At 42.8% G+C, this 20,488-nt stretch overlaps 1 protein-coding gene across 7 annotated transcripts in view; it reads left to right on the top strand.

The window, feature by feature from the left end:
* The window catches only part of PDE8A (phosphodiesterase 8A), a 137,968-nt gene extending 123,833 nt beyond the window's left edge, over positions 1–14,135 (top strand). For 4 of the 7 annotated variants that reach the window (XM_060157867.1, XM_060157847.1, XM_060157876.1 and 1 more), the window contains 2 exons: positions 11,645–11,774; positions 12,861–14,135. In XM_060157867.1, coding sequence (XP_060013850.1) covers positions 11,645–11,774; positions 12,861–12,967 — 237 coding nt within the window. In that variant the 3' untranslated portion in view covers positions 12,968–14,135. Of the gene's footprint in view, positions 1–10,500; positions 11,775–12,860 lie in introns of those variants that run through there. The other 3 variants (XM_060157862.1, XM_060157836.1, XM_060157843.1) reach the window with 1 other exon arrangement.
* The last annotated feature ends 6,353 nt before the right edge of the window (positions 14,136–20,488 follow it).

The following is a 20,488-nucleotide window of genomic DNA, read 5'->3' as shown; positions in this document are numbered from 1 at the left end:
CATTTTCTCCTAATAGGACTTTAAAGATGTTAATTACACTGTTGTCTGCCCTTCATAGTCTCTCTGGGTAGGAAAAATTTCTTGTGGGGCAGAAAAAAAATTAGAAAATATAGTGGCTAAAATTTTTCCAAATTTAGTGAAAGATACATACATACAGATTTAAGAAACCCAACAACTCCTAACCCATGCCCAGGCACGTCACAGTCAAGCAGCTACAAGCCAAAGATACAGAAGAAATTTTGAAACCACCCAGAGAAAAATGATAAGATTACTTATAAAGAGAACAGTGATTCTCATCTTTTATAAATTCATGTCAGAAACTATGAAGGCCAGAAGACACTGTGGAACAACATCTTTAAAATGCTGTTAGGAGAAAACTGTCACCCTGGAATTCTGTATCCAATGAAAATATCCTTCAAGAATGAAGGCAAAAGAAACACATTGTGAGACAAGGAAAAGCTAACAGAATTCATCACCAGTAAACCTGCAATGTAAGAAATGCTAAAGGAAGTTCTTAAGGCTGAAAGGAAATGATACTAGATATAAACTTGGATCTTTAGGAAGGAATGAAAAGCACCAAAAATGGTAACTAGCAAAACCACAATGAAATATCACCTCATATCTGTCAGAATGGCTATTATCAAAAAGATAAGAAATAACAAGTGTTGTCAAGGATGTGGAGAAAAGAGAGCCCTTACGCATTGTTGGTGGGAATGTAAATTGGTGCAGCCAGTATAGAGGTTCCTCAAAAAATTAAAAATAGAACTACCCCATAATCCAGCGATTCTACTTCTGGGTATTTATCCAAAGAAAACAAAAACACGAACCCCAAAAGCTGTACACACCCCCATGTTCATTGCAGCATTATTTACAATAGCCAAGTTGGAAACAACCTAAACATCTACTGATGGGTCAAGTGGGTAAGAAGATATGTGTGTGTGTGTGTGTGTGTGTGTGTGTGTATACACACACACGCAGTATTTAGCCGTTAAAAGAGAATGAACTCTTGCCATTTTTGACAACATGGATGGACCTTAAGGGCTTTATGCTAAGCGAAAAAGACAGGTACCATATGATCTTACTTATATGTGGAATCTTACAGAGAACAGATTGGTGGTTGCCAGATGAGTGAGTTGGGATGCAAAATTGGTGAAGGGAGTCAAAAGGGTACAAACTCCTAGTTATGAAGTAAATAAGTCATGGGGTTATAATGTACAGCATGGCAACTGTAGTTAATACAGTACTGTATATTTGAAGGTTGCTAAGAGAGTAGATGTTAAAAGTTGTTATTACCAGAAGAAAATTCTGTAACTATATATGGTGTCAGATGTTAACTAGGTTTATTATGGTGATCATTTTGCAATATATGCAAATATCGAATCATTATGTTGTACACCTGAAACTAATATAGTGTTGTATGTCAATTATAACTAAATAAAAATAAAAAGACAAAACACTTTAAAAAATGGTAAACAGCTGGGTAACTATAAAAGATTTTTTCCTCCTTTTAATTTCTCTAAATACATAGAACTATTTTAAGCACAAATTATAACATTGCATTGTAGAGGATAAAATAATTGAAATCATACAGAATGTGTTCTCCAGCCACAGTGGAATTAAATCAGAAATCAGTAACAGTAAGGTATCTAGGTAAACACCAACTATTCAGAAATTGACAACACATTCCTATATAATCCATAGGTCAGATAAAAGAAATTAGAAAATATATAGAATTAAATGTTAATAAAAGTATATTAAAATTGTGGGATGCAACTAAAAGTGATTAGAAGGGACATTTATAATTAGAGAAAAAGCCCTAAAGTTAATGACTTAGATTTCTCTTTAAGAAACTAGAAAAAGAAGACAAAGTAAAGCCAAAGTAAGTAAGAAAGAAATAATAAATGTAAGAGCAAAAAATGAGGAAATAGAAAACAGACAGTAGAAAAAATTACAGGAGACAAAATGGTGGAGTAGAAAGGACTTGAGTGCATCTTCTCTTACGAAAACACAAAAATCACAACTGACTGCTTAACAACCATCAACAAAAATAGACTGGAACCTACCAAAAAAGATATTCAACATCCAAAGACAAAAAGCCACAACGAGATGGTAGGAGGGGCACTTTCACAGTATAATCAAATCCCATACCCACCAGGTGGGCGACCCACAAACTGGAAAATATATATCATAGAGGCTCTCCAACAGGAGTGAGAGTTCTAAACCCCACGTCAGGCCTCCCCAGCCTGGGGGTCTGGCATCAGGAGGAGGAGCCCCCAGAACATTTGACTTCGAAGGCCAGTGGGGCTTGAGTGCAGGAGCTCCACAGGACTGGGGGAAACAGACTCCACTCTCGGAGGGCACACACAAGGTTTCACATCCACTGGAACCCAGGGCAAAGCAGTGACTCCATATGAGCTTGGGCCAGACCTACCTGTGGGTCTTGGAGGGTCTCCTGAGGAGATGGGGGTCATCTGTGGCCCACTGCCAGGGCAAGGACACTGGTGGCAGAGGCCCCTACGGGATATTCCTTGGTGTGAGCTCTCCTGGAGGTTGCCATTTTGGCACTGAGACCTGGCCCCACCCAACAGCCTGCAGGATCCAGTGCTGGGATGCCTCAGGCCAAACTACCAACAGGGTGGGAACACAGCCCCAGCCATCAACAGACAGGCTACCTGAAGTTGTCCTGAGCTCACAGCCACCTCTAGACACACCCCTTGACATGGCCCTGCCCATCAGAGGGACAAGATCCAGCTCCACCCACAAGTGGGCAGACACCAGTCCCTCCCATGAAGAAACCTGCACAAGCCCCTGGACCAACCTCACCCACCAGGGGGCACACACCAGAAGCAAGAAGAACTACAGTCCTGCAGCCCAAGGAACGGAGCCCACAAACACAGAAAGTTAGACAAAATGAGATGGCAGAGAAATATGTTCCAGACAACGGAACAAGATAAAACCCTGGAACAACAACTAAGTGAAGTGGAGATAGGCAGTCTGCCTGAAAAAGAATTCAGAATAACAATAGTAAAGATGATCCAAGATCATGGAAAAAGAATGGAGGCACAGACTGAGAAGATACAAGAAATGTTTAACAAAGAGCTAGAAGATTTAAAGAACAAACAGAGATGAACAATACAATAACTGAAATGAAAAATACAGTAGAAGGAATCAACAGCAGAATAAATGAAGTAGTAGAACAAATAAGGGAGCTGGAAAACAGGTTGGTGGAAATCACTGCTGCAGAACAGAAAAGAGAAGAAACAATGAAAAGAAATGAAGACAATCTCAGAGACCTCTGGGACAACATTAGATGCACCAAAATTCACATTATAGGGGTCCCAGAAGGAGAAGAGAGAGAGAAAGGGCCTGAGAAAATATCTGAAGAGAAGAGATAATAACCGAAAACTTCCCTAACACAGGAAAGGAAACACTCAAGTCCAGGAAACGCAGAGAGTCCCATACAGGTTAAACCCAAGGAGGCACGCACTGAGACACATATTAATAAAACTGACAAAAATTAAAGACAGAGAAAAGCAACAAATAGCATACAAGGGAATCCCCAATTTTTCAGCAGAAATTCTGCAGGCCAGAAGAGAGGGGCAAGATATATTTAAAGTGATGAAAGGGAAAAACCTACAACCAAGAATACTCTACCCAGCAATGCTCTCATTCAGATTTGATGGAGAAATCAAAAGCTTTACAGACAAGCAAAAGCTAAGAGAATTCAGTACCACCAAACCAGCTTTACAACAAATGCTAAAGGAACTTTACAACTACAAAGAATTACAAATGGGAGAGCTCACCAGTAAAGGCAAACATACAGTAAAGGTAGGGAATCATCCACACACGAATATGATATCAAAACCAGCAAAGAGGTTTTGAGGAGAGTACAAACACAGGATATTGGAAATCCATTTGAAACTAAGAGACCAGCAACTTAAAACTATCTTGTATATATATAGACGGCTGTATCAAAACGTCATGGTAACCGCAAACCAAAAAACTACAATAGAAAACAAAAAAGAAAAAGCAATCCAAACACAATACTAAAGATGGCCATCAAATCACAAGAGAACAAAAGAGGTATGGAAGAAAAAAGACCTATGAAAACAAATCTAAAACAGTTAACATACATATCGATAATTACCTTAAATGTAAATGGATTAAATGCTCCAACCAAAAGACATAGACTGGCTGAATGGTTACAAAAACAAGGCCCCCTATATATTGCTGTCTACAAGAGACCCACTTCAGATCTAGGGACACATACAGACTGAAAGTGAGGAGATGGAAAAAGGTATTCTATGCAAATGGAAATCAAAAGAAAGCTGGAGTAGCAATACTCATATCAGACAAAATAGACTTTAAAGACTGTTATAAGAGACAGAGAAGGACACTACAGAATGATCAAGGGATCAGTCCAAGAAGAAGGTATAATACTTGTAAATATATATGCACCCAACATAGGAGCACTTCATGATATAAGGCAAATTGCTAACAGCCATAACGGGAGAAATCAACAGTAACACAATAATAGTGAGGGACTTTAACACCCCACTTACATCACTGGACAGATTATCCAGACAGAAAATCCGTAAGGAAACACAGGCCTTAAATGACACATTAGAGCAGATGGACTTAATCGATATTTATAGAGCATTCCATCCAAAAGCAGCAGAATACCCATTCTTCTCAAGTGCACATGGAAATTCTCCAGGATAGATCACATGCTGGGCTATAGAGCAAGCCTCAGTAAATTTAAGAAAACTGAAATCATATCAAGCATCTTTTCCAACCACAAGGCTATAAGATTAGAAATCAACTACAAGAAATAAAAACTAAAAAACACAAACACGTGGAGGCCAAACAGTATGTTAGTAAACAGCCAGTGGATCACTGATGAGATCAAAGAGGAAATCAAAAAATACCTAGAGACAAATGAAAATGAAAGCATGACAATCCAGAACCTATGGGACATAGCTAAAGAAGTTCTAAGAGGGAATTTTATAGGTATACAATCTTACCTCAGGAAACAAGGAAAAAATCTCAAGTAAACAACCTAACCTTACACCTAAAGCAACTAGAGAAAGAAGAACAAACAAAACCCAAAGTTAGTAGAGGGAAAGAAATCACAAAGATCAGAGCAGAAATAAATGAAATAGAAATGAAGAAAACAGAAAAAAATCAATGACACTAAAAGCTGGTTCTGTGAAAAGATAAAATTGATAAACCTTTTTCTTGATAAAACTCATCAAGACAAAAAGGGAGAGGGCTCAAATTGATAAAATTAGAAATGAAAAAGAAGTTACAACTGACAACACAGAAATACAAAGGATCATGAGAGACTACTCCAGGCAATCAATCATATGCCAATAAACTTGACAACCTAGAAGAAATGGACAAATTCTTAGAAAGGTACAACCTTCCCAGACTGAACCAGGAAGAAATAGAAAATATGAACAGACCAATCACAAGTAATGAAATTGAAACTGTGATTAAAAATCTTCCAACAAACAAAAGTCCAGGACCAGAGGGCTTCACAGGCAAATTCTATCAAACATTTAGAGACGAGTTATTGGAAAAGGTACTTTGTATGATTTTGATCTTTTAAAATTCATTGACTTGTTTTGTGGCCTAACATACATATATTCTATCCTGGAGAATGTTCCATCTGCACTTGAGAAAAATATGTTCTGTTTTTGGGTGAATGTTCTCTATGTCTATTGGGTCCAGTTGGTTAACAGTGTTGTTCAAGTCCTTAATACCTTATTGATCTGGCTGTTCTATCCATTATTCAAAGTGTGTTATTGAAGTCTCCAACTATTATTGTAGAAGTCTGTTTCTCCCTTCAATTGTCAGTGTTTTCTTCATATATTTTGGAACTCCAATTGTTTGGTCCATATGTGCTTATAATTGTGAAATCTTCTTGGTGAATTGACCCATTTGTTAATAATGTCCTTTGTCTCTTAGAACCATTTTTGACTTAAAGTCTTTTTTGTCTGATATTACCAAAGCCACCTCAGCTTCCTTTTGGTTATCTGCATGGAATATCTTTTTCCATCCTTTCACTTTCAACCTATGTCCTGGTATCTAATGTAAGTGAGTTTTTGTAGACAAAGTATAGTTGGATCATGTGTTTTTATCCATTCTGCCAGCTGTGCCTTTAGATTGGGGAGTTTAATCCATTTACATTTAAAATAATTACTGACAGAGAAGGACATACTTTTGCCACTTTGTCTTATGCATGTCTTATAGCTTTTTTGTCCCTCATTTTTTCCATTACCGCCTTTGTGTTTGATTCTTTTTGTGGCACCATGTTTGATCCACTTCTCATTTCCTTTGCAGATATTCTATGGGTAACTTTTTTTTTACTGTTACCGTAGAAATTACATTATAACATCCTGAAGTTCTAGCAGTTTATGTTAAGTTGATACCAGCCTATATTTCAGTTGTATACACAAACTCCTCTACAGCTCTGTTTCTCCACCCCACCTTTTTTTTTTTTTTTTTTTTTTTAATACATTTCTTTATTTTTTGGCTGCACTGGGTTTTCGTCACTGGGCACAGGCTTTCTCTGGTTGCGGTGAGTGGGGGCTACTCTTCATTGCAATGCATGGTCTTCTCATTGTGGTGGCTTCTCGTTGCAGAGCATGGGCTCTAGGTGCACGGGCTTCAGTAGTTGTGGCACACAGGTTCAGTAGTTGTGGCTCAAGGGCTCTAGAGTGCAGGCTCAGTAGTTGTGGCGCACAGGCTTAGTTGCTCCACGGCATGTGGGATCTTCCCAGACCAGGGCTCGAACCCATGCCCCCTGCATTGGCAGGTGGATTCTTAACTACTGCGGCACCAAGGAGGTCCCCCACTTTGTTCTTGATGTCACAAATATGTTCTTGATGTCACAGTTTATATATTGTGTGCCTATTAACACAGATTTGTAGTTTTTATGCACTTGTCTTTTAAATCCTGTAGAAAATAAAAAGTGGAATTTCAAGCCAAAATTGCAATAATACTCTTTTTCATATGTGCTTATGTATTTACCTTTACTGGAGATCTTTATATCTTTATGACTTTAAGTTGCCATCTAGCTTCCTTTCACTTCAACCTGAAAAGACTCCCTTTATCATTTCTTGTAGGCTAGATCTAGTGGTAATAAATTTTCTCTGCTTTTGTTTATCTGGGAATGTCTTCATTTCTTCCTCATTTTTGAAGGACACTTCTGCCAGATATAGAATTCTGGGTTGACAGTTTTTTTTTCTTTTAGCCCCTTATGTAATTATCCCAGTGTCTACTGGCCTCCAAGGTTTCTGCTGAGAAATCAGCTGATCGTCTTATTGAGACTGTCTTCTTGTGTGTATGTGATGAGTCACTTTCCTCTTGCTGCTTTCGAGATTCTCACTTTGTCTTGGCTTTTGACAGTTTGGTTATAATGTGTTTCAATATGGTTGTTTTGGGGTTTATCCTACTTGGAGTCGTTTACCTTCTTGGATTTGTAGATTTGTGTTTCTCTTCAAGTTACGGCAGTTACAGGCTATTATTTCTTCCTCTTTTTTTTGAATTTTTTTTTTTTTTATAAAGCAGGATCATTAGTTACCTATTTTATACATATTGGTGTATATATTGTCAATACCAATCTCCCAGTTCATCCCACCAACACTATCCACGCCCCCGCTTTCCCCCCTTGGTATCCATACGTTTGTTCTCTACATCTGTGTCTCTATTTCTGCCTTGCAAACTGGTTCATCTACCATTTTTCTAGATTCCACATATATGCGTTAATATATGGTATTTGTTTTTCTCTTTCTGACTTACTTCACTCTGTATGGCAGTCTCTAGGTCCATCCACGTCTCTGCAAATGACCCAGTTTCATTCCTTTTTATGCCTGAGTAATATTCCATTGTATACATGTACCACATCTTCTTTATTCATTCGTCTGTCAGTGGGCATTTAGGTTGCTTCCATGACCTGGCTATTGTAAAGAGTGCTGCAGTGAACATTGGGTGCATGTGTCTTTTTGAATTATGGTTTTCTCTGGGTATATGCCCAGTGGGCTATTATTTCTTTAAATAATCTCTGCTGTTTTTTTTTTTCTCTTTTCTCTTTCCTACACTCTGATAATGCATGTATTTGTTTGAGGTTTCCTGTAAATTACTTAGGGTCTTGTCACTTTTATTTCTTTTTCTTTCTCCTCTTCAGACTTGATAATTTCAAATGTCCTATCTTCAAATTTTTATTGATTCTTTCTTCTACCTGCTCAGATCTGCTGTTGAACCCCCTCTAGTGAATTTTTCAATTCACTTTTTGTGTTTTTCAGCTCCAGAATTGTTATTTGGCTCTTCTTTATAATTTCTGTCTCTTTATTGATACTCTCATTTTGTTCATATATCATTTTCCTGATTTCCTTTAGCATTTAATCCATGTTTTCTTTTAGCACTAGTGCATATTTGAGATAGTTGTTTTGAAGTCTTTAATAAATCATTGCGGGTACCTCTTTAGGGATGGTTTCTGCCAATTTATTTTCTTCTTTTGAATGGGTTATGTTTTTCTGTTTCTTTGGGCTTGTGATTTCTTCTGTTGTTGAAAATTGGACGTTTAAAAACAGCCACCTCTCCCAGTCTTTGCACTTTGGCTCTGTGCCAGGAAAGTCTCGCTAATTATCTGGGCATGCTCTGAGTCTTGGGGTTAGCCCAGTGTGAAAGCTTACGGTCTCTTCAGGTCTTTTCTGAGCATGTCTTGTCCGAGACATTTCCCCTCTATATACAGCTGCTTTTGAATATCTTAATTTTCCCAAGAGGCTTTTCCTTGGGGCCTTAAATGGTGCATTTGTTTGTCTCCACCTGTAATCTCTTACCCCAGGCATCTGTGTGTCTGTCATCTCCATGCAGCTTTCCCAGGCAGTAACCATTGCTTTTCCACCTGAGAGCTGGATTAGGTGAAATAGAGGCTAGTCCTTTAGACAAACTCCAGACAGGTTGGAATGTTGTAAATGAGGTCAGCTCTACACTCCTTCCAGTTCGATTTAAACAGTTGAGAGCTGGGCTGCTGTCTCATCTGGACCAAGACTGTGCTAGGGAGGAGTGGGGCAAGGGTGAGTAAAAATACCATGACACTTCCTACCATTTTGAATATGACTTTTTCTTGATTGGAGATTCACTTGGTTACTGTAGAATCTTTGAGTGTCTCCCAGGCATGGAGATCTCATTGGTGGCCTAGAAGTGGGGCATGGGCACGGAGGACTTCATTGGCAAACAGTGGTCTTCAAAAGCGAATAAGGGCTTGAGAAGCTCCATGTACCTGTCACATTGGGCCAAAGAGAAGAAATACAAGCATGAGCGTATTCATTGCCCTTCAACAAGGCAGCTGCTTCCATGTGGAGGGGAGGGCAGGCCTAGAGTGCAGCACTGACAGAAAAGCCTCTGGAGCCATGAACTGCTGAGCTCAGTGAGCCTCTGCTATGGCTTTCCCAAGAGAGCTGGTTCATTATCCAGCACGACCAGGGAGGAGTGCCAGGAGAGCACCCACCCTGTGGTACTGCTCTCTGAGCCAGACAGGCCAGTGGGCTGTGAACCTGAGGCTATTCCTGCACCCTCCACCCCTTCCCATACACACCAGGGCAGAGACTCACGTAGAGCTAACCCTGCAATTTTCTGCGACAGCACTGGGGGATGGGGCTGCCAGCCTGTGGCCTAACAGCAGAGGCTTCACCAGCCAGCAGAGGCCAAGACTTGTCAGTATTCCCTACTTAGTCTCTTCCCAGAGCACCCTCACCCTACCTTCCACACCTCCTGGAGTGTGCTCCTGGCCGGACAACTGGTGTAGATAGTCTCTGCCCTGCCTCTCAGGGCTCCCTGGCCTGTACAATCCTAGTCAAGCGTGTGCGACTTGGCTCTCTGGCCTGGAGCGGCAGGGGCTCTTACTGCTGGCTTCTGCCCTGACCCATAGTCTAGCACCATCCACCTGAACACAGGGAGCACAGGCCTCTTTCTTAGCCCTGTCCCCGGCACCCTCAACACCCACCTAGCATAAGTACATCTCTGCAGCACAGTGCTGGGTACAGTCCCTCCTAGGAAAACCCCCAAAGGTTACCTGCTGCCCCCAAGTGGAGATTCCATGTTGAGAGCTGTAGTGAGTCATTGTCACTTCCAGGGAAAGTCACCTGCCGTTAGCTGTGGGGCCTAGTTCTTCCAGTCGCCCGGGCCTCGGATCCACCTGTGTGCAGGGCAGGGTGACTTCTAACCAGTCCCTGCGGCCCTGCTGGTGACTGCCAGGCCTCGGCCAAGACAGCAGAACAGAAGTGGAACGGAGCAGGGGAGGCAGCTGCTGGCCAGTTGTCAAGATCAACAAGGGGGACTGGCCCAGTTTGCCCTGTGAGAACAGTTCCAGGGGTAAGAGTTGGATGGACAGGCTCCCAAGCCCCAAGAGTAGGTTTTCTTGTGGTCCCGCTGAACACCTGAATTCTTGTCCCAGTGCTGGCCGCTCAAGAAATGTCCTCCACTCTCCCATAGCCCCAGATGGCCCACAGAGTTCAGCCACCAGAGTCAGGCTTCTGGCAGATGGCCGAGCACACCACGTACCTCCTGTCCTCAGCCCTTGCTCTCACTGACCGGCCCTCCACAGGCCACGACTGGTCAACAATTTATCTCGTCCCAGTATCGCCACCCCTCTGTCATCATCTCACTATACCTGGCCTAACAGGGCAGCCTGCCCGGACCATCAGGAACAATGATCCAGGTGCCCCTGAGGACAGCTGTGCCTTCCAGAGCCAGAGGATGGCTCCAGCCCTTCTAGCCAGGCCCGCCCCGGCCTTACTTGTCTTACACTCAGTCCCCCTCATCCTGTCCCTCGTGTGACCCTCTGCTTAACTCTCAGCCCTGGTTGCCTGCTCCAACAGGGACCTCTCGGTGATTCTAATCGCACCTCATTCCCACCTTGTTCCAGGAAGACCTCCTGCTTCATCATCATCCTCCAGGCATCCCCTCATCCTTTTCTCCAGGACCCTTTGATGAAAGCAACCTTATGAATAAAAAGAACAAGAAACTCCTTTATATCTTTCAAGATACACTTGCCTTTCCCCCCAGGATCTTAATTATATTTTCAGTTTTTTACAAATCTTTCTGGAATCCTGAAGATGTTCTGGAAGCGTCTATCAAAGTACATAAAAAACTCATCCCAGAGCTCTTTTTTACCTCAAATGTGTTCATAACTTTTTCAAATAAAATAATTTGGCCCAAGATGAGAAGCAGCCACTTGTCCCTTCTCTGTGAAGGGGGCTGTTTCTCACTCACCATTGCCGCCCTGGATCAGGCCCTTGAAACGCCTGCTGGGTGGGAGGATGGCTGAGCTGACTAGGTGCTCATGCACCGCAGGTACCATTTGCAGTCGTACCTCAGGAGCTTCAGCAAGAGGTTTCCAGGTGTTGAAAATGTGGGTTGGGTTGGGGTGTCCTTGGTGCCCCTGGCATAGAGCAGCCCCCATCGGGGATGACGTGGTATGTAGTGGCAGATCCGGGTTGTTGGCTGGTGCTGCGATCGGCTTCTCCCCACGAGCACTCTGGGCTGCCAGGAGAGGCTTTTGGCAGAGGGGTTGCTGCTGACGGGGAGTGGAGCCAGATACTGGAGTCTCGTAATTCTGGCATTTTCTGCTTTGCAGACTGATGAAGAGAAGCGACAGGACTTGCCTGTGGTGATGCCAGTTTTTGACAGAAATACCTGCAGCATCCCCAAATCCCAAATCTCTTTCATTGACTACTTCATCACAGACATGTTTGCTGCTTGGGACGGTAAGAACGCTTTGAGCATATTTCCCTCAGTAACGGGGAACTGCATATTAAGTAGTGCATAGTGTAGTTTTTGACTGTAGATATATGTTTGGGGGCTCAGACTTTGAAGAAGGGCTGAGGAGAAGCAGTGAGCTGACACCGAGGGCCGTGAGGGCGGGGTGCTGTCTGTCCTCTTCCTCCTCAGCTGCCCCTGGCCCGGCCCCAGGGGCTAGACGTTGTTGTGCCAGTTTCATAGATGAGAGGGTTGAACTTGGGGCTGCACAACCGGTGGTGGAGAGCCCAGGATTCAGAAACACTTACGTTGACTCCAAAGCCCACGTCGTTCTGTGGGAGCCCTTGTGCCATCTGCTCCCCCAGCTTCTCCCGCCTCACGTGGTAGCCGACCCGAGAGCAGGCTGGTCTCTGACGGGTACACGTCCCTCTTCTTTAACCTCAGGTGCCTGCAGGAGCCTGTCACGTAAAGGACTCTCAGGGAAGGGGCCCCACTAATACTCCCTGTCCAGATCCATGGGCAGGAGACAAACCCCCATCTCAGGGTGCTGGGAGGTGGGGGAAGGACGACTCAGACGGTGGAAAGAGCTGCAGCTTTGGGGCCAGACTGCAGGCTCTGCAGCTCCTTGAGTCCAGATTCATGGCCTCTCCTGGCCCCATTTTCTTCGTTATGTAAAATGACTTGCTCCCCACTCATGCCCTAGGGCATGTGCTGCAGGTGGAAGATGGTGGTATAAATTGGGGGGGGGGAGCAGGGAGAACTCCCAGGAGAGCCAGTCAGGGCCCAGGGCCTGGCTCCTGGCACCCTGGGCCCCAAAGGTGCTGATCAAATGGTGAGTATGCAGATGAGCTCCCCTTCTGCTTCACCTACCAGTTGTCAGCTCACCAGGTGGTTACAGAGGAGCTGCTGGCACTGAGCACAGGACTTGGCTTTAGTGCATTCCGGCCACTGGGTTTGCTGTGTCTGCTGAGCACTGTGCAGTTGTCTGCTCCTGTCTGCCCCTCTTCCGTAAAATGCTCTCTCCGTAGAAAGCCTCAAAGTCTAAATTTACTGAGGCTGTGAAAGGGTATCACAGTGCCATCTTTTTTCTCTAGCCTTTGTAGACCTGCCTGAGTTAATGCAGCATCTTGACAACAATTTTAAATACTGGAAGGGACTGGACGAAATGAAGCTGCGGAGCCTCCGCCCACCTCCTGAATAGTGGGCAGCACTGCCTGGGGCCCTGACGCTGTGTCCCTCCAGTCACTTGGGATTCCTGAGGGCAGGCAGAGTTCCTTGGTCCTTTCGTCCCCCGGCCTGCAGAGCCTGTAAGAGCACGCAGGGACGTCGGCAACCTTCTGTAGCCACCATCTGATGCCACTGCCGTAAAGCGAGACTTAGTCCACTCAAGGTACCTGGGCCTGCTGCGGGGGGGCCCCGGAGAGTCACGTGAGAACCATGGTTTGCATTCACGTCCGTTAAAACATGAGCTCGGGACTGCCCCCGCGAGGGACGGTGATGGATTTCCTGCCAGTGACAGAGGGTGTCTTGTTGCAGTTTCTCTGTTATGTTCAGCACTTAAGAACAGCTAATGGCAATCGGATCTTTTTTCACATCGTAGAAGGTGCAATGACTTCTCTTTTAAAATTGAACAGAAAATGCAAAGAAAATTTGAAGTTATTAATATCAATTATTAAAATTTTATTTATTTTATTAGAAGTTCAATATTTTCTATGAATTTAAAAATACTTCAAAGCCAAAGCCAACTTTTAAATGCCATAACCAAATTTACATGATTCATATTCATTAAATATGTATTACTTTGTGTACAGACTTATTTTCCTAATGCAAATTTAAAATATAAAATGACACATTTTTACTGCACTATAGAAATATTTGTGTATGTTAAACTTTCCTGATTGATTGATGCTAATTGGGAAAAGCTGTTTTGTGGGTGGGTCTGATTCTAGAAGCACTCAAGGAGAAGGGCTCCTGTACAGCAACCAGAGCTCAGAAACTGCTCTAGTTGTCTGACGGGCTCTGCAGGTGACTCCCCAAAGTGAAAGAAACTAGGACTTCACACTTTTTTCCTAAAATTTTATAATTGAATTTCCAAAAGTCTGCCTTATTTTATACAGTGTTTCTATGAAATATTCTCCATAAAAACAGAGAAAATGCAGTATTTAGTGAATTGACATTTTATAACCAATCTGTTTTCATCTGCATTTTGCTTCCTGAAATGTATAAAGGTTCTGTGTCTTCACATTTTGAACAAAAGTAGTACCATAAAAAATGACACGTGATGACATGTCAAAGCGCTTGCTCTTTCCTTTTAAACTTGTTTTGTTCCAGATAAAAGTGAAATTAAACTATTTGTTTTTAAGACAAAATGTGCCACCTTTTCTTTGAAGTTTTATACTACTTAAAATACTTTTTTTTTCTCCCTGTAAATAAAGAAGATACCTTTATTTTACAGAAAAAAAATGAATGGTTAAATGACCTTTTCAGGGTCACAAAGGGCCAGGTGAATATGTTGACAAATTCTCAGATACCTTAATTAATTCACCAGTTGGTACCCATTCAGAGAGATCATGCACCCTGGAGGGGCTCTCAGGGATGGGTCCTGGGTACCTGATGCCCATTCAGAGATGTCAGGGCACTCTGGAGGTCTGACAAGGCCAGCCCCTCAGGGGTCTCTTTGTCTAAAGAAACAAAGGCCCCTTTTTCCTGTGTGGAGACATGTGACCTAAGTTGATAACTGTGGACTGATGTGGGAAGAAAGCCCTCTCCGCTCCTCTAGGTGCCAGGAAAGAAAAGGAAATGATCCCACAAGGAACTCAACCATCATGAGGTAGAGACAGAAAAATCAGAAGGAGACTTTAAGTATCTTAACATGTTTGAAGAGGTACAAGAAGCAATAGAAACCATAAGGTAAACCAAAGTAGTTTTGAAAAAAATAAGATTTGAAAAAGAACCAAAGAGACATTCTAGGTATGAAGGATACAGTCATCAAAACAAATGGAGGGACTTCCCTGGTGGTCCAGTGGCTAAGACTCCACTCTCCCAATGCAGGGGGCCCAGGTTCTATCCCTGATCAGGGAGCTAGATCCCCCATGCATATCGCAACTAAGAGCCACATGCCACAACTAAAGATCCCGCATGCCACAACTAAAAGATCCCTCATGCCGCACCTAAGACCAGCACAGCCAAATGAATAAATAAATAAATAAATGTGTTTGTTCGTTTGTTTTTAAAAAGGAAAACTTCTGTACAGGTTTAACAGGAAACCAGACATAACTAAAGAGAGAATTAGTAAATTGGAAGACTTAAGGAAATGATTCAGCATGCAGCACAGAGATTAAAAATGGAAAATGTGAAAGCAAAGTTAAAATACGGAGGGTAGAATGAAATGCTTCAAAATGTGTCGAAACTAGGTGATCCAGAGGGGAGAAGAAATGGGGAGAAGCACTATCCAGAGAAAGCCTGCGAGTCCCTCAGGACTTGACAGATGCAAGTCCGCGTATTTACAGGGCACATCAAATCCCAAGTAGGAGGAATAAACAACACAGTAAAACTGCAGAGCATTGAGCTCCAAGAGTACAAGCTGTGAGAGAAGACAGATGGCTTACAAAGGAACCAGTGTTAGACTGCCATCAGACTTCTTCTCACGTGCAACAACCAAAAGACAAAGGAGTGATACACTGTGGAAAAAACTGCTGGAAGAGATACTTCGTTAACATGAGTTCAGAAAGAAGAAGTAGGGTATAGAAAGCAGTGGTAAACAGACACTGGTAAACATCCAGACAAAACTAAGCAGGTATATCTGAGTGGGGGAAAAAATAACAGCAAGAACTGGGTCACATCCTGAGGTTCCAGGGTATCTGAATTTTGGGGGACACTATCCAGCCTGTTACAGACGGTGATATCCATCTTGTGCACACACTCCTGTTCTTAGCTGCCTGCTCTGATGAAGCAAGCTGCTGTGCTGCGCGCTGCCCCATGGGGAGGCCTAATACATGGCAAGGAAGCAAGGGCAGCCTCCAGCCCACAGCCACCATGGAACTGAGTCATATGCCAGCAACCACAGGAGTGTGTTAGAAGCAGATTCTGCCACAGCTCCAGCAGACACATTGACCACAACCTTATGAGAGACCCTGAGCCAGAGGACCCAACTTCGCCACACCTGGGTTCCTACCCACAGAAACCGTGAGAGGGTAAACAGCTAATTTTATGCCAGTAAACTACGGTAATTTGTTACAGGGTAACAACTAATACACATACGATACACAGCAGTTAAAAAGAATGAAGCAGAGCTACAGATGTCAACTGGGAAAGGCTTAATAATAATGTTGAATGAAAAGGCTAAGTTGCATTATGACAGCATTTGCGTCCATTTTTTGAATACCCAAAACAATACACTATTGTTCATGGAAAAATTAATAGTAGGAGCATTCAAATGTTCAGGGAGTTTACAAATACTGTGAACTGGCTTGTGCGACACTAAGCCCCTGGTGTACACACAAACTAGAAAACCACGAAATTTCCCTCCACACTCCCTTGCACCAGGTTTCTGTATCTAATTTAGGTTCCCCTGTCAGATGCAAGGCTCTGATTTAGAAATGCGTCAACAACGGAGAGCACACGTAGAGGCATCGGGTTTTGAACTTTCTCTCCACCAGCAGCTCTGACTGCAGTAGAAGCAGTGAGCCTCTGGGGCTGCAGCAGCTGCCTGGGCGTCCCAGCCCTCAAGTGTGGTTTAGGGAGACTTTCCAGGAAACTCAGTCACGAGTCTGTTTCTTTAGCCCTTCCACTGATAAATCCCTTCCACTTCAACTAGCCAGAGGGGGTTCTCTGGTCTCAAAATAAAGGCTCTTGACCATGACCACTAGGACACACACTCCAACTTCACGAAGGCAGTTACCTCAGGGGCAGGGGAGGCACTGGTACTGGGGAGACGTTCAAAGGGAACTATATGTACCTTTTGGTTTCAAAGGCAAAAAATCTAAAGCAGACACAGCAAAATATTAACAGTAATTCTGGTGATGGGTACATCAGTTTTTAAAAAATATACCACTATACTTTTCTAAATGTTGAAATATTTCATAGTCTTTTTTTTAATGTGGAGATCATGCCTGGTGATAAGATGGCTAGGAGAATATTTTATCTTTGACAAAGTCTAAGTAGTATACAAAACAGGGAAACCATATGAAAAAACAATAATGAACTCAATTATAAAATAAACATATTCTAGATACCAACCACAATAAAAGAAACAGGGATGTGACCAAAGACTGAGTTCTCCACTGGATATAATAGTAACTTGATAGTGCTATGTTTTCTGGATGGAGATACAGGCCACTCATACCCATGATTAGTGATGTGGGAAAGTAAAAATAAATTTAAATATCTTCCAACTTTAAAAAAGAAAAAGAAAAAAGAAACAGGGAGGGGCTTCCCTGGTGGTGCAGTGGTTGAGAATCTGCCTGCTAATGCAGGGGACACGGGTTCGAGCCCTGATCTAGGAGGATCCCACATGCCACAGAGCAGCTGGGCCCGTGAGCCACAATTACTGAGCCTGCGCGTCCGCAGCCTGTGCTCCGCAACGAAAGAGGCCGTGATAGTGAGTGGCCCCCGCTTGCCACAACTAGAGAAAGCCATCGCACAGAAACGAAGACCCAACACAGCCCTAAATAAATAAATAAATAAATTTTTAAATAAATACTCCTGTTCTCTGTTTAAAAAAAAAGGGGGGAAATGTTTATAACACAGATTTTTTTTTTTTTTTTTTTTTGGTGGTACACGGGCCTCTCTCTGTTGGGGCCTCTCCCGTTGCGGAGCACAGGCTCCGGACGCGCAGGCCCAGCGGCCATGGCTCACGGGCCCAGCCACTCCGCAGCACGTGGGATCTTCCCGGACTGGGGCATGAACCCGCCTCCCCTGCATTGGCAGGCGGACTCTCAACCACTGCGCCACCAGGGAAGCCCTACAATACTGATTTTTGGAAACTTTTAACATAAATAGTAGGAAGAAATAGGATATGATATGAACAGAAATGACATGAACAGAAAGTTCATAGAAAAAAGTATAAAAGATTCTTAACGTTTATGCTAAATCTAATAGTAATTGAAATGCAAATTAGAACCAATTTGAGATATTTCTCACTTTTAAGATTAGTAAGGAACAAAGAGCTTGATAACAGTGTGTTGTTGAGAAAGGTGTGGACACAGGCACGCTCATACATGGCAGGTGAGTGTAAATTAGTACAACCTCCATGGAGGGCAACGTTGCCAAATCCAGCCAAATCACAAATATATGTGTGTTGTGACCCAGCAACTCTACTTCCAGAAATCAATTTCCAGAAATATCTTCCAAAGATATACTCACACGTGGGAAATGATAACGTATACAGAATTATTTATGACAGCCATGCTTGTAATAGTAAAAGATTGGAAACAGATGTCTATCATTTAAGAAGAGTAATTACGTAAATAAATGATAGTATGTCCCTACAATAGAACCCTATGCTTTTTTAGGTATGAAAAAGAATGAGAAGGGGACTTCCCTGGTGGTCCAGAATCTGCCTTCCAATGCAAGGGAGGCGGGTTCGATCCCTGGTCAGGGAACTGAGATCCCACGTGCCGTGGGGTGACCAAGCTCGCACAACACAGCTACTGAGCTCGCGCACTTCAACTAGAGAGCCCGCATGCCACAAACTACAGAGCCCACATGCCCTGAAGCCTGTGTGCCACAATTAGAGAAAACCCACAAGCACAACTAGAGAGAAGCAGTTGTGCCACAACAAAAGATCCTGCATACCTCAACAAAGATCCTGCGTGCCGCAACTAAGCCCCAACGCAGCCAAAAATAAATAAATAAAAAAAGAACGAGAAGGTTCTTCGTGTGCTGATATTAAGAGATTGCCAACATATATTAATACGTGGAAAAAGAGCATAACACGGAATATACATATATGCTAGCATTTGTTTAAATGCTAAATAAGCTTAAAATCTCTGGATGTGCACACAAGAAACAAGTGACATGGACTGCCTCTGGTGACTAGCAGTCATAGCCTAGGGGAAGACTCTTCATTCTATGTCCATATGTGAATTCTGAACAGTGCTCCTGAGGAATACAAAAGGTTTGAATAAATGAAAAGGCGCAAACCCTATTTTCACGAGTTAATTTTGTAAAAATGTCTATTTCTGCCTAAATTATTCTATGAATTCAGAATGATTCCCAATTTTAAAACAATCTTTTTAATCTAGCTGTCATTCTAATGTTCATCTATTGTATGAAGGAAAGGAAAATTCTGAAAATGAAGAGTAAAGAGAGAGGACTAGCCCAAGACATGCAAACATATCATAAAGCTGCCATGATTAAACCACTGAGACACTGACCCCTGCAAATGAGTAAATGGAACTGAATAGAGCCAGAAATATAACCAAACACACCCAGGAGTTTAGTAGAATATTAAAGGTGCTGCTTTTCACATCACTGGAGGAAAGATGGATTTATTCAATAAATGGTGTTGGGATGACTACGTGGCTATCTGAGAAATTGATTCTTAATGCACCAATGCTTTAGAAGTGAAAATTAAACATAGAAGTATTAGAAAAAACCATGAAGAAACTATCTTTATCATCTCACAGTGGAAAAGGCATGATATAAAATCCAGAGTTTAATTCACTTCGTTATACAGCAGAAACTAACACAACATTGTAAAGCAATTATACTCCAATAAAGACGTTAAAAAAAAATCCAGAGTTTATTTCAAAACAAAGCAACGAAACCCTGCTAATTTCACCCGAGTTTAAGAGAAAAGACAGTCTGCCCCTGGGCCAGGGCCAGCAGTGGGCAGAGAGAGATGGTGAAGTTGGCACACGGCACTAACTCAAGCAACTATGGGCACCATGCAGAAAACTCATGGCTGTGCATTACAGCTGTTCATAAGTTTGGAAACAACCAAAATGCCCAGCAATAGGTGACTATTAAGAAGAAAAGTTTGGTATGATTCCAAACTGGAGTTCTTTGCAGCCAGTAAAAAATAATGATTTAGAAAATTATTCAGTGAAATGGGGCAAACTCAAGGCGGTGTTATTAAGTGAAAACTCGTTGAAGAATATGGAATGACCCATTTTGGAGGAAGAGGGGAAGATACATGTGATTAGAAAAAGAAAAAAGACTAGAAGGAAATGCACCGGCATGTTTGCAAGGGTTGTTACCTCTGGAGACTGGGGTTACTGGGGCTTCATTGCCCACCTTGTGCTTTTCCGGGTTTCCCCAAACTTAATACATGTGATTATTTCTACAGTTAGAAGGCCCTAAGGTTTGAAATCTGAATGACGGAGAAGGTGGTGTGAGTCACGTAACTAGGACTCGAGAGGGGAGACGGCCAGTCCAGACTTGGACGTAACCGCTCTGATGGCCTGTGGACACCCAAGGAGGGAGCCAGCTGGAAGTGAGGCCTGGACTCTGTAGTGAAGCCTGTGTCGTGTTTAGCTCTGTGGACATGACACAAGCCTTGAAGTAGTCAAGGGCAAGATGGGGAGGGAACAGCTGAAGGGCACAGCTGTAAACCCTGCTGTCAGGGTCCACAGGGCAGCCACAGATGAGGCCTGAACCCCCAGGGCCTCCCAAGGCTGGAGAGGAGCAGAGCAATGACAGTGTTCCAGATTTTTCACCTCCTGTCTGAGCAACCTCACAGAGGACTGTGGCCTCCCAGCTGGAAAGGACAGTGGCGAGT

This window comes from Lagenorhynchus albirostris, chromosome 1 (genome assembly GCF_949774975.1).
Source record: "Lagenorhynchus albirostris chromosome 1, mLagAlb1.1, whole genome shotgun sequence".
Lineage (NCBI taxonomy): Eukaryota > Metazoa > Chordata > Mammalia > Artiodactyla > Delphinidae > Lagenorhynchus > Lagenorhynchus albirostris.
The sequence above is the reverse complement of the archived record's forward strand: the minus strand, read 5'-3'. Positions and strand labels throughout refer to the sequence as shown.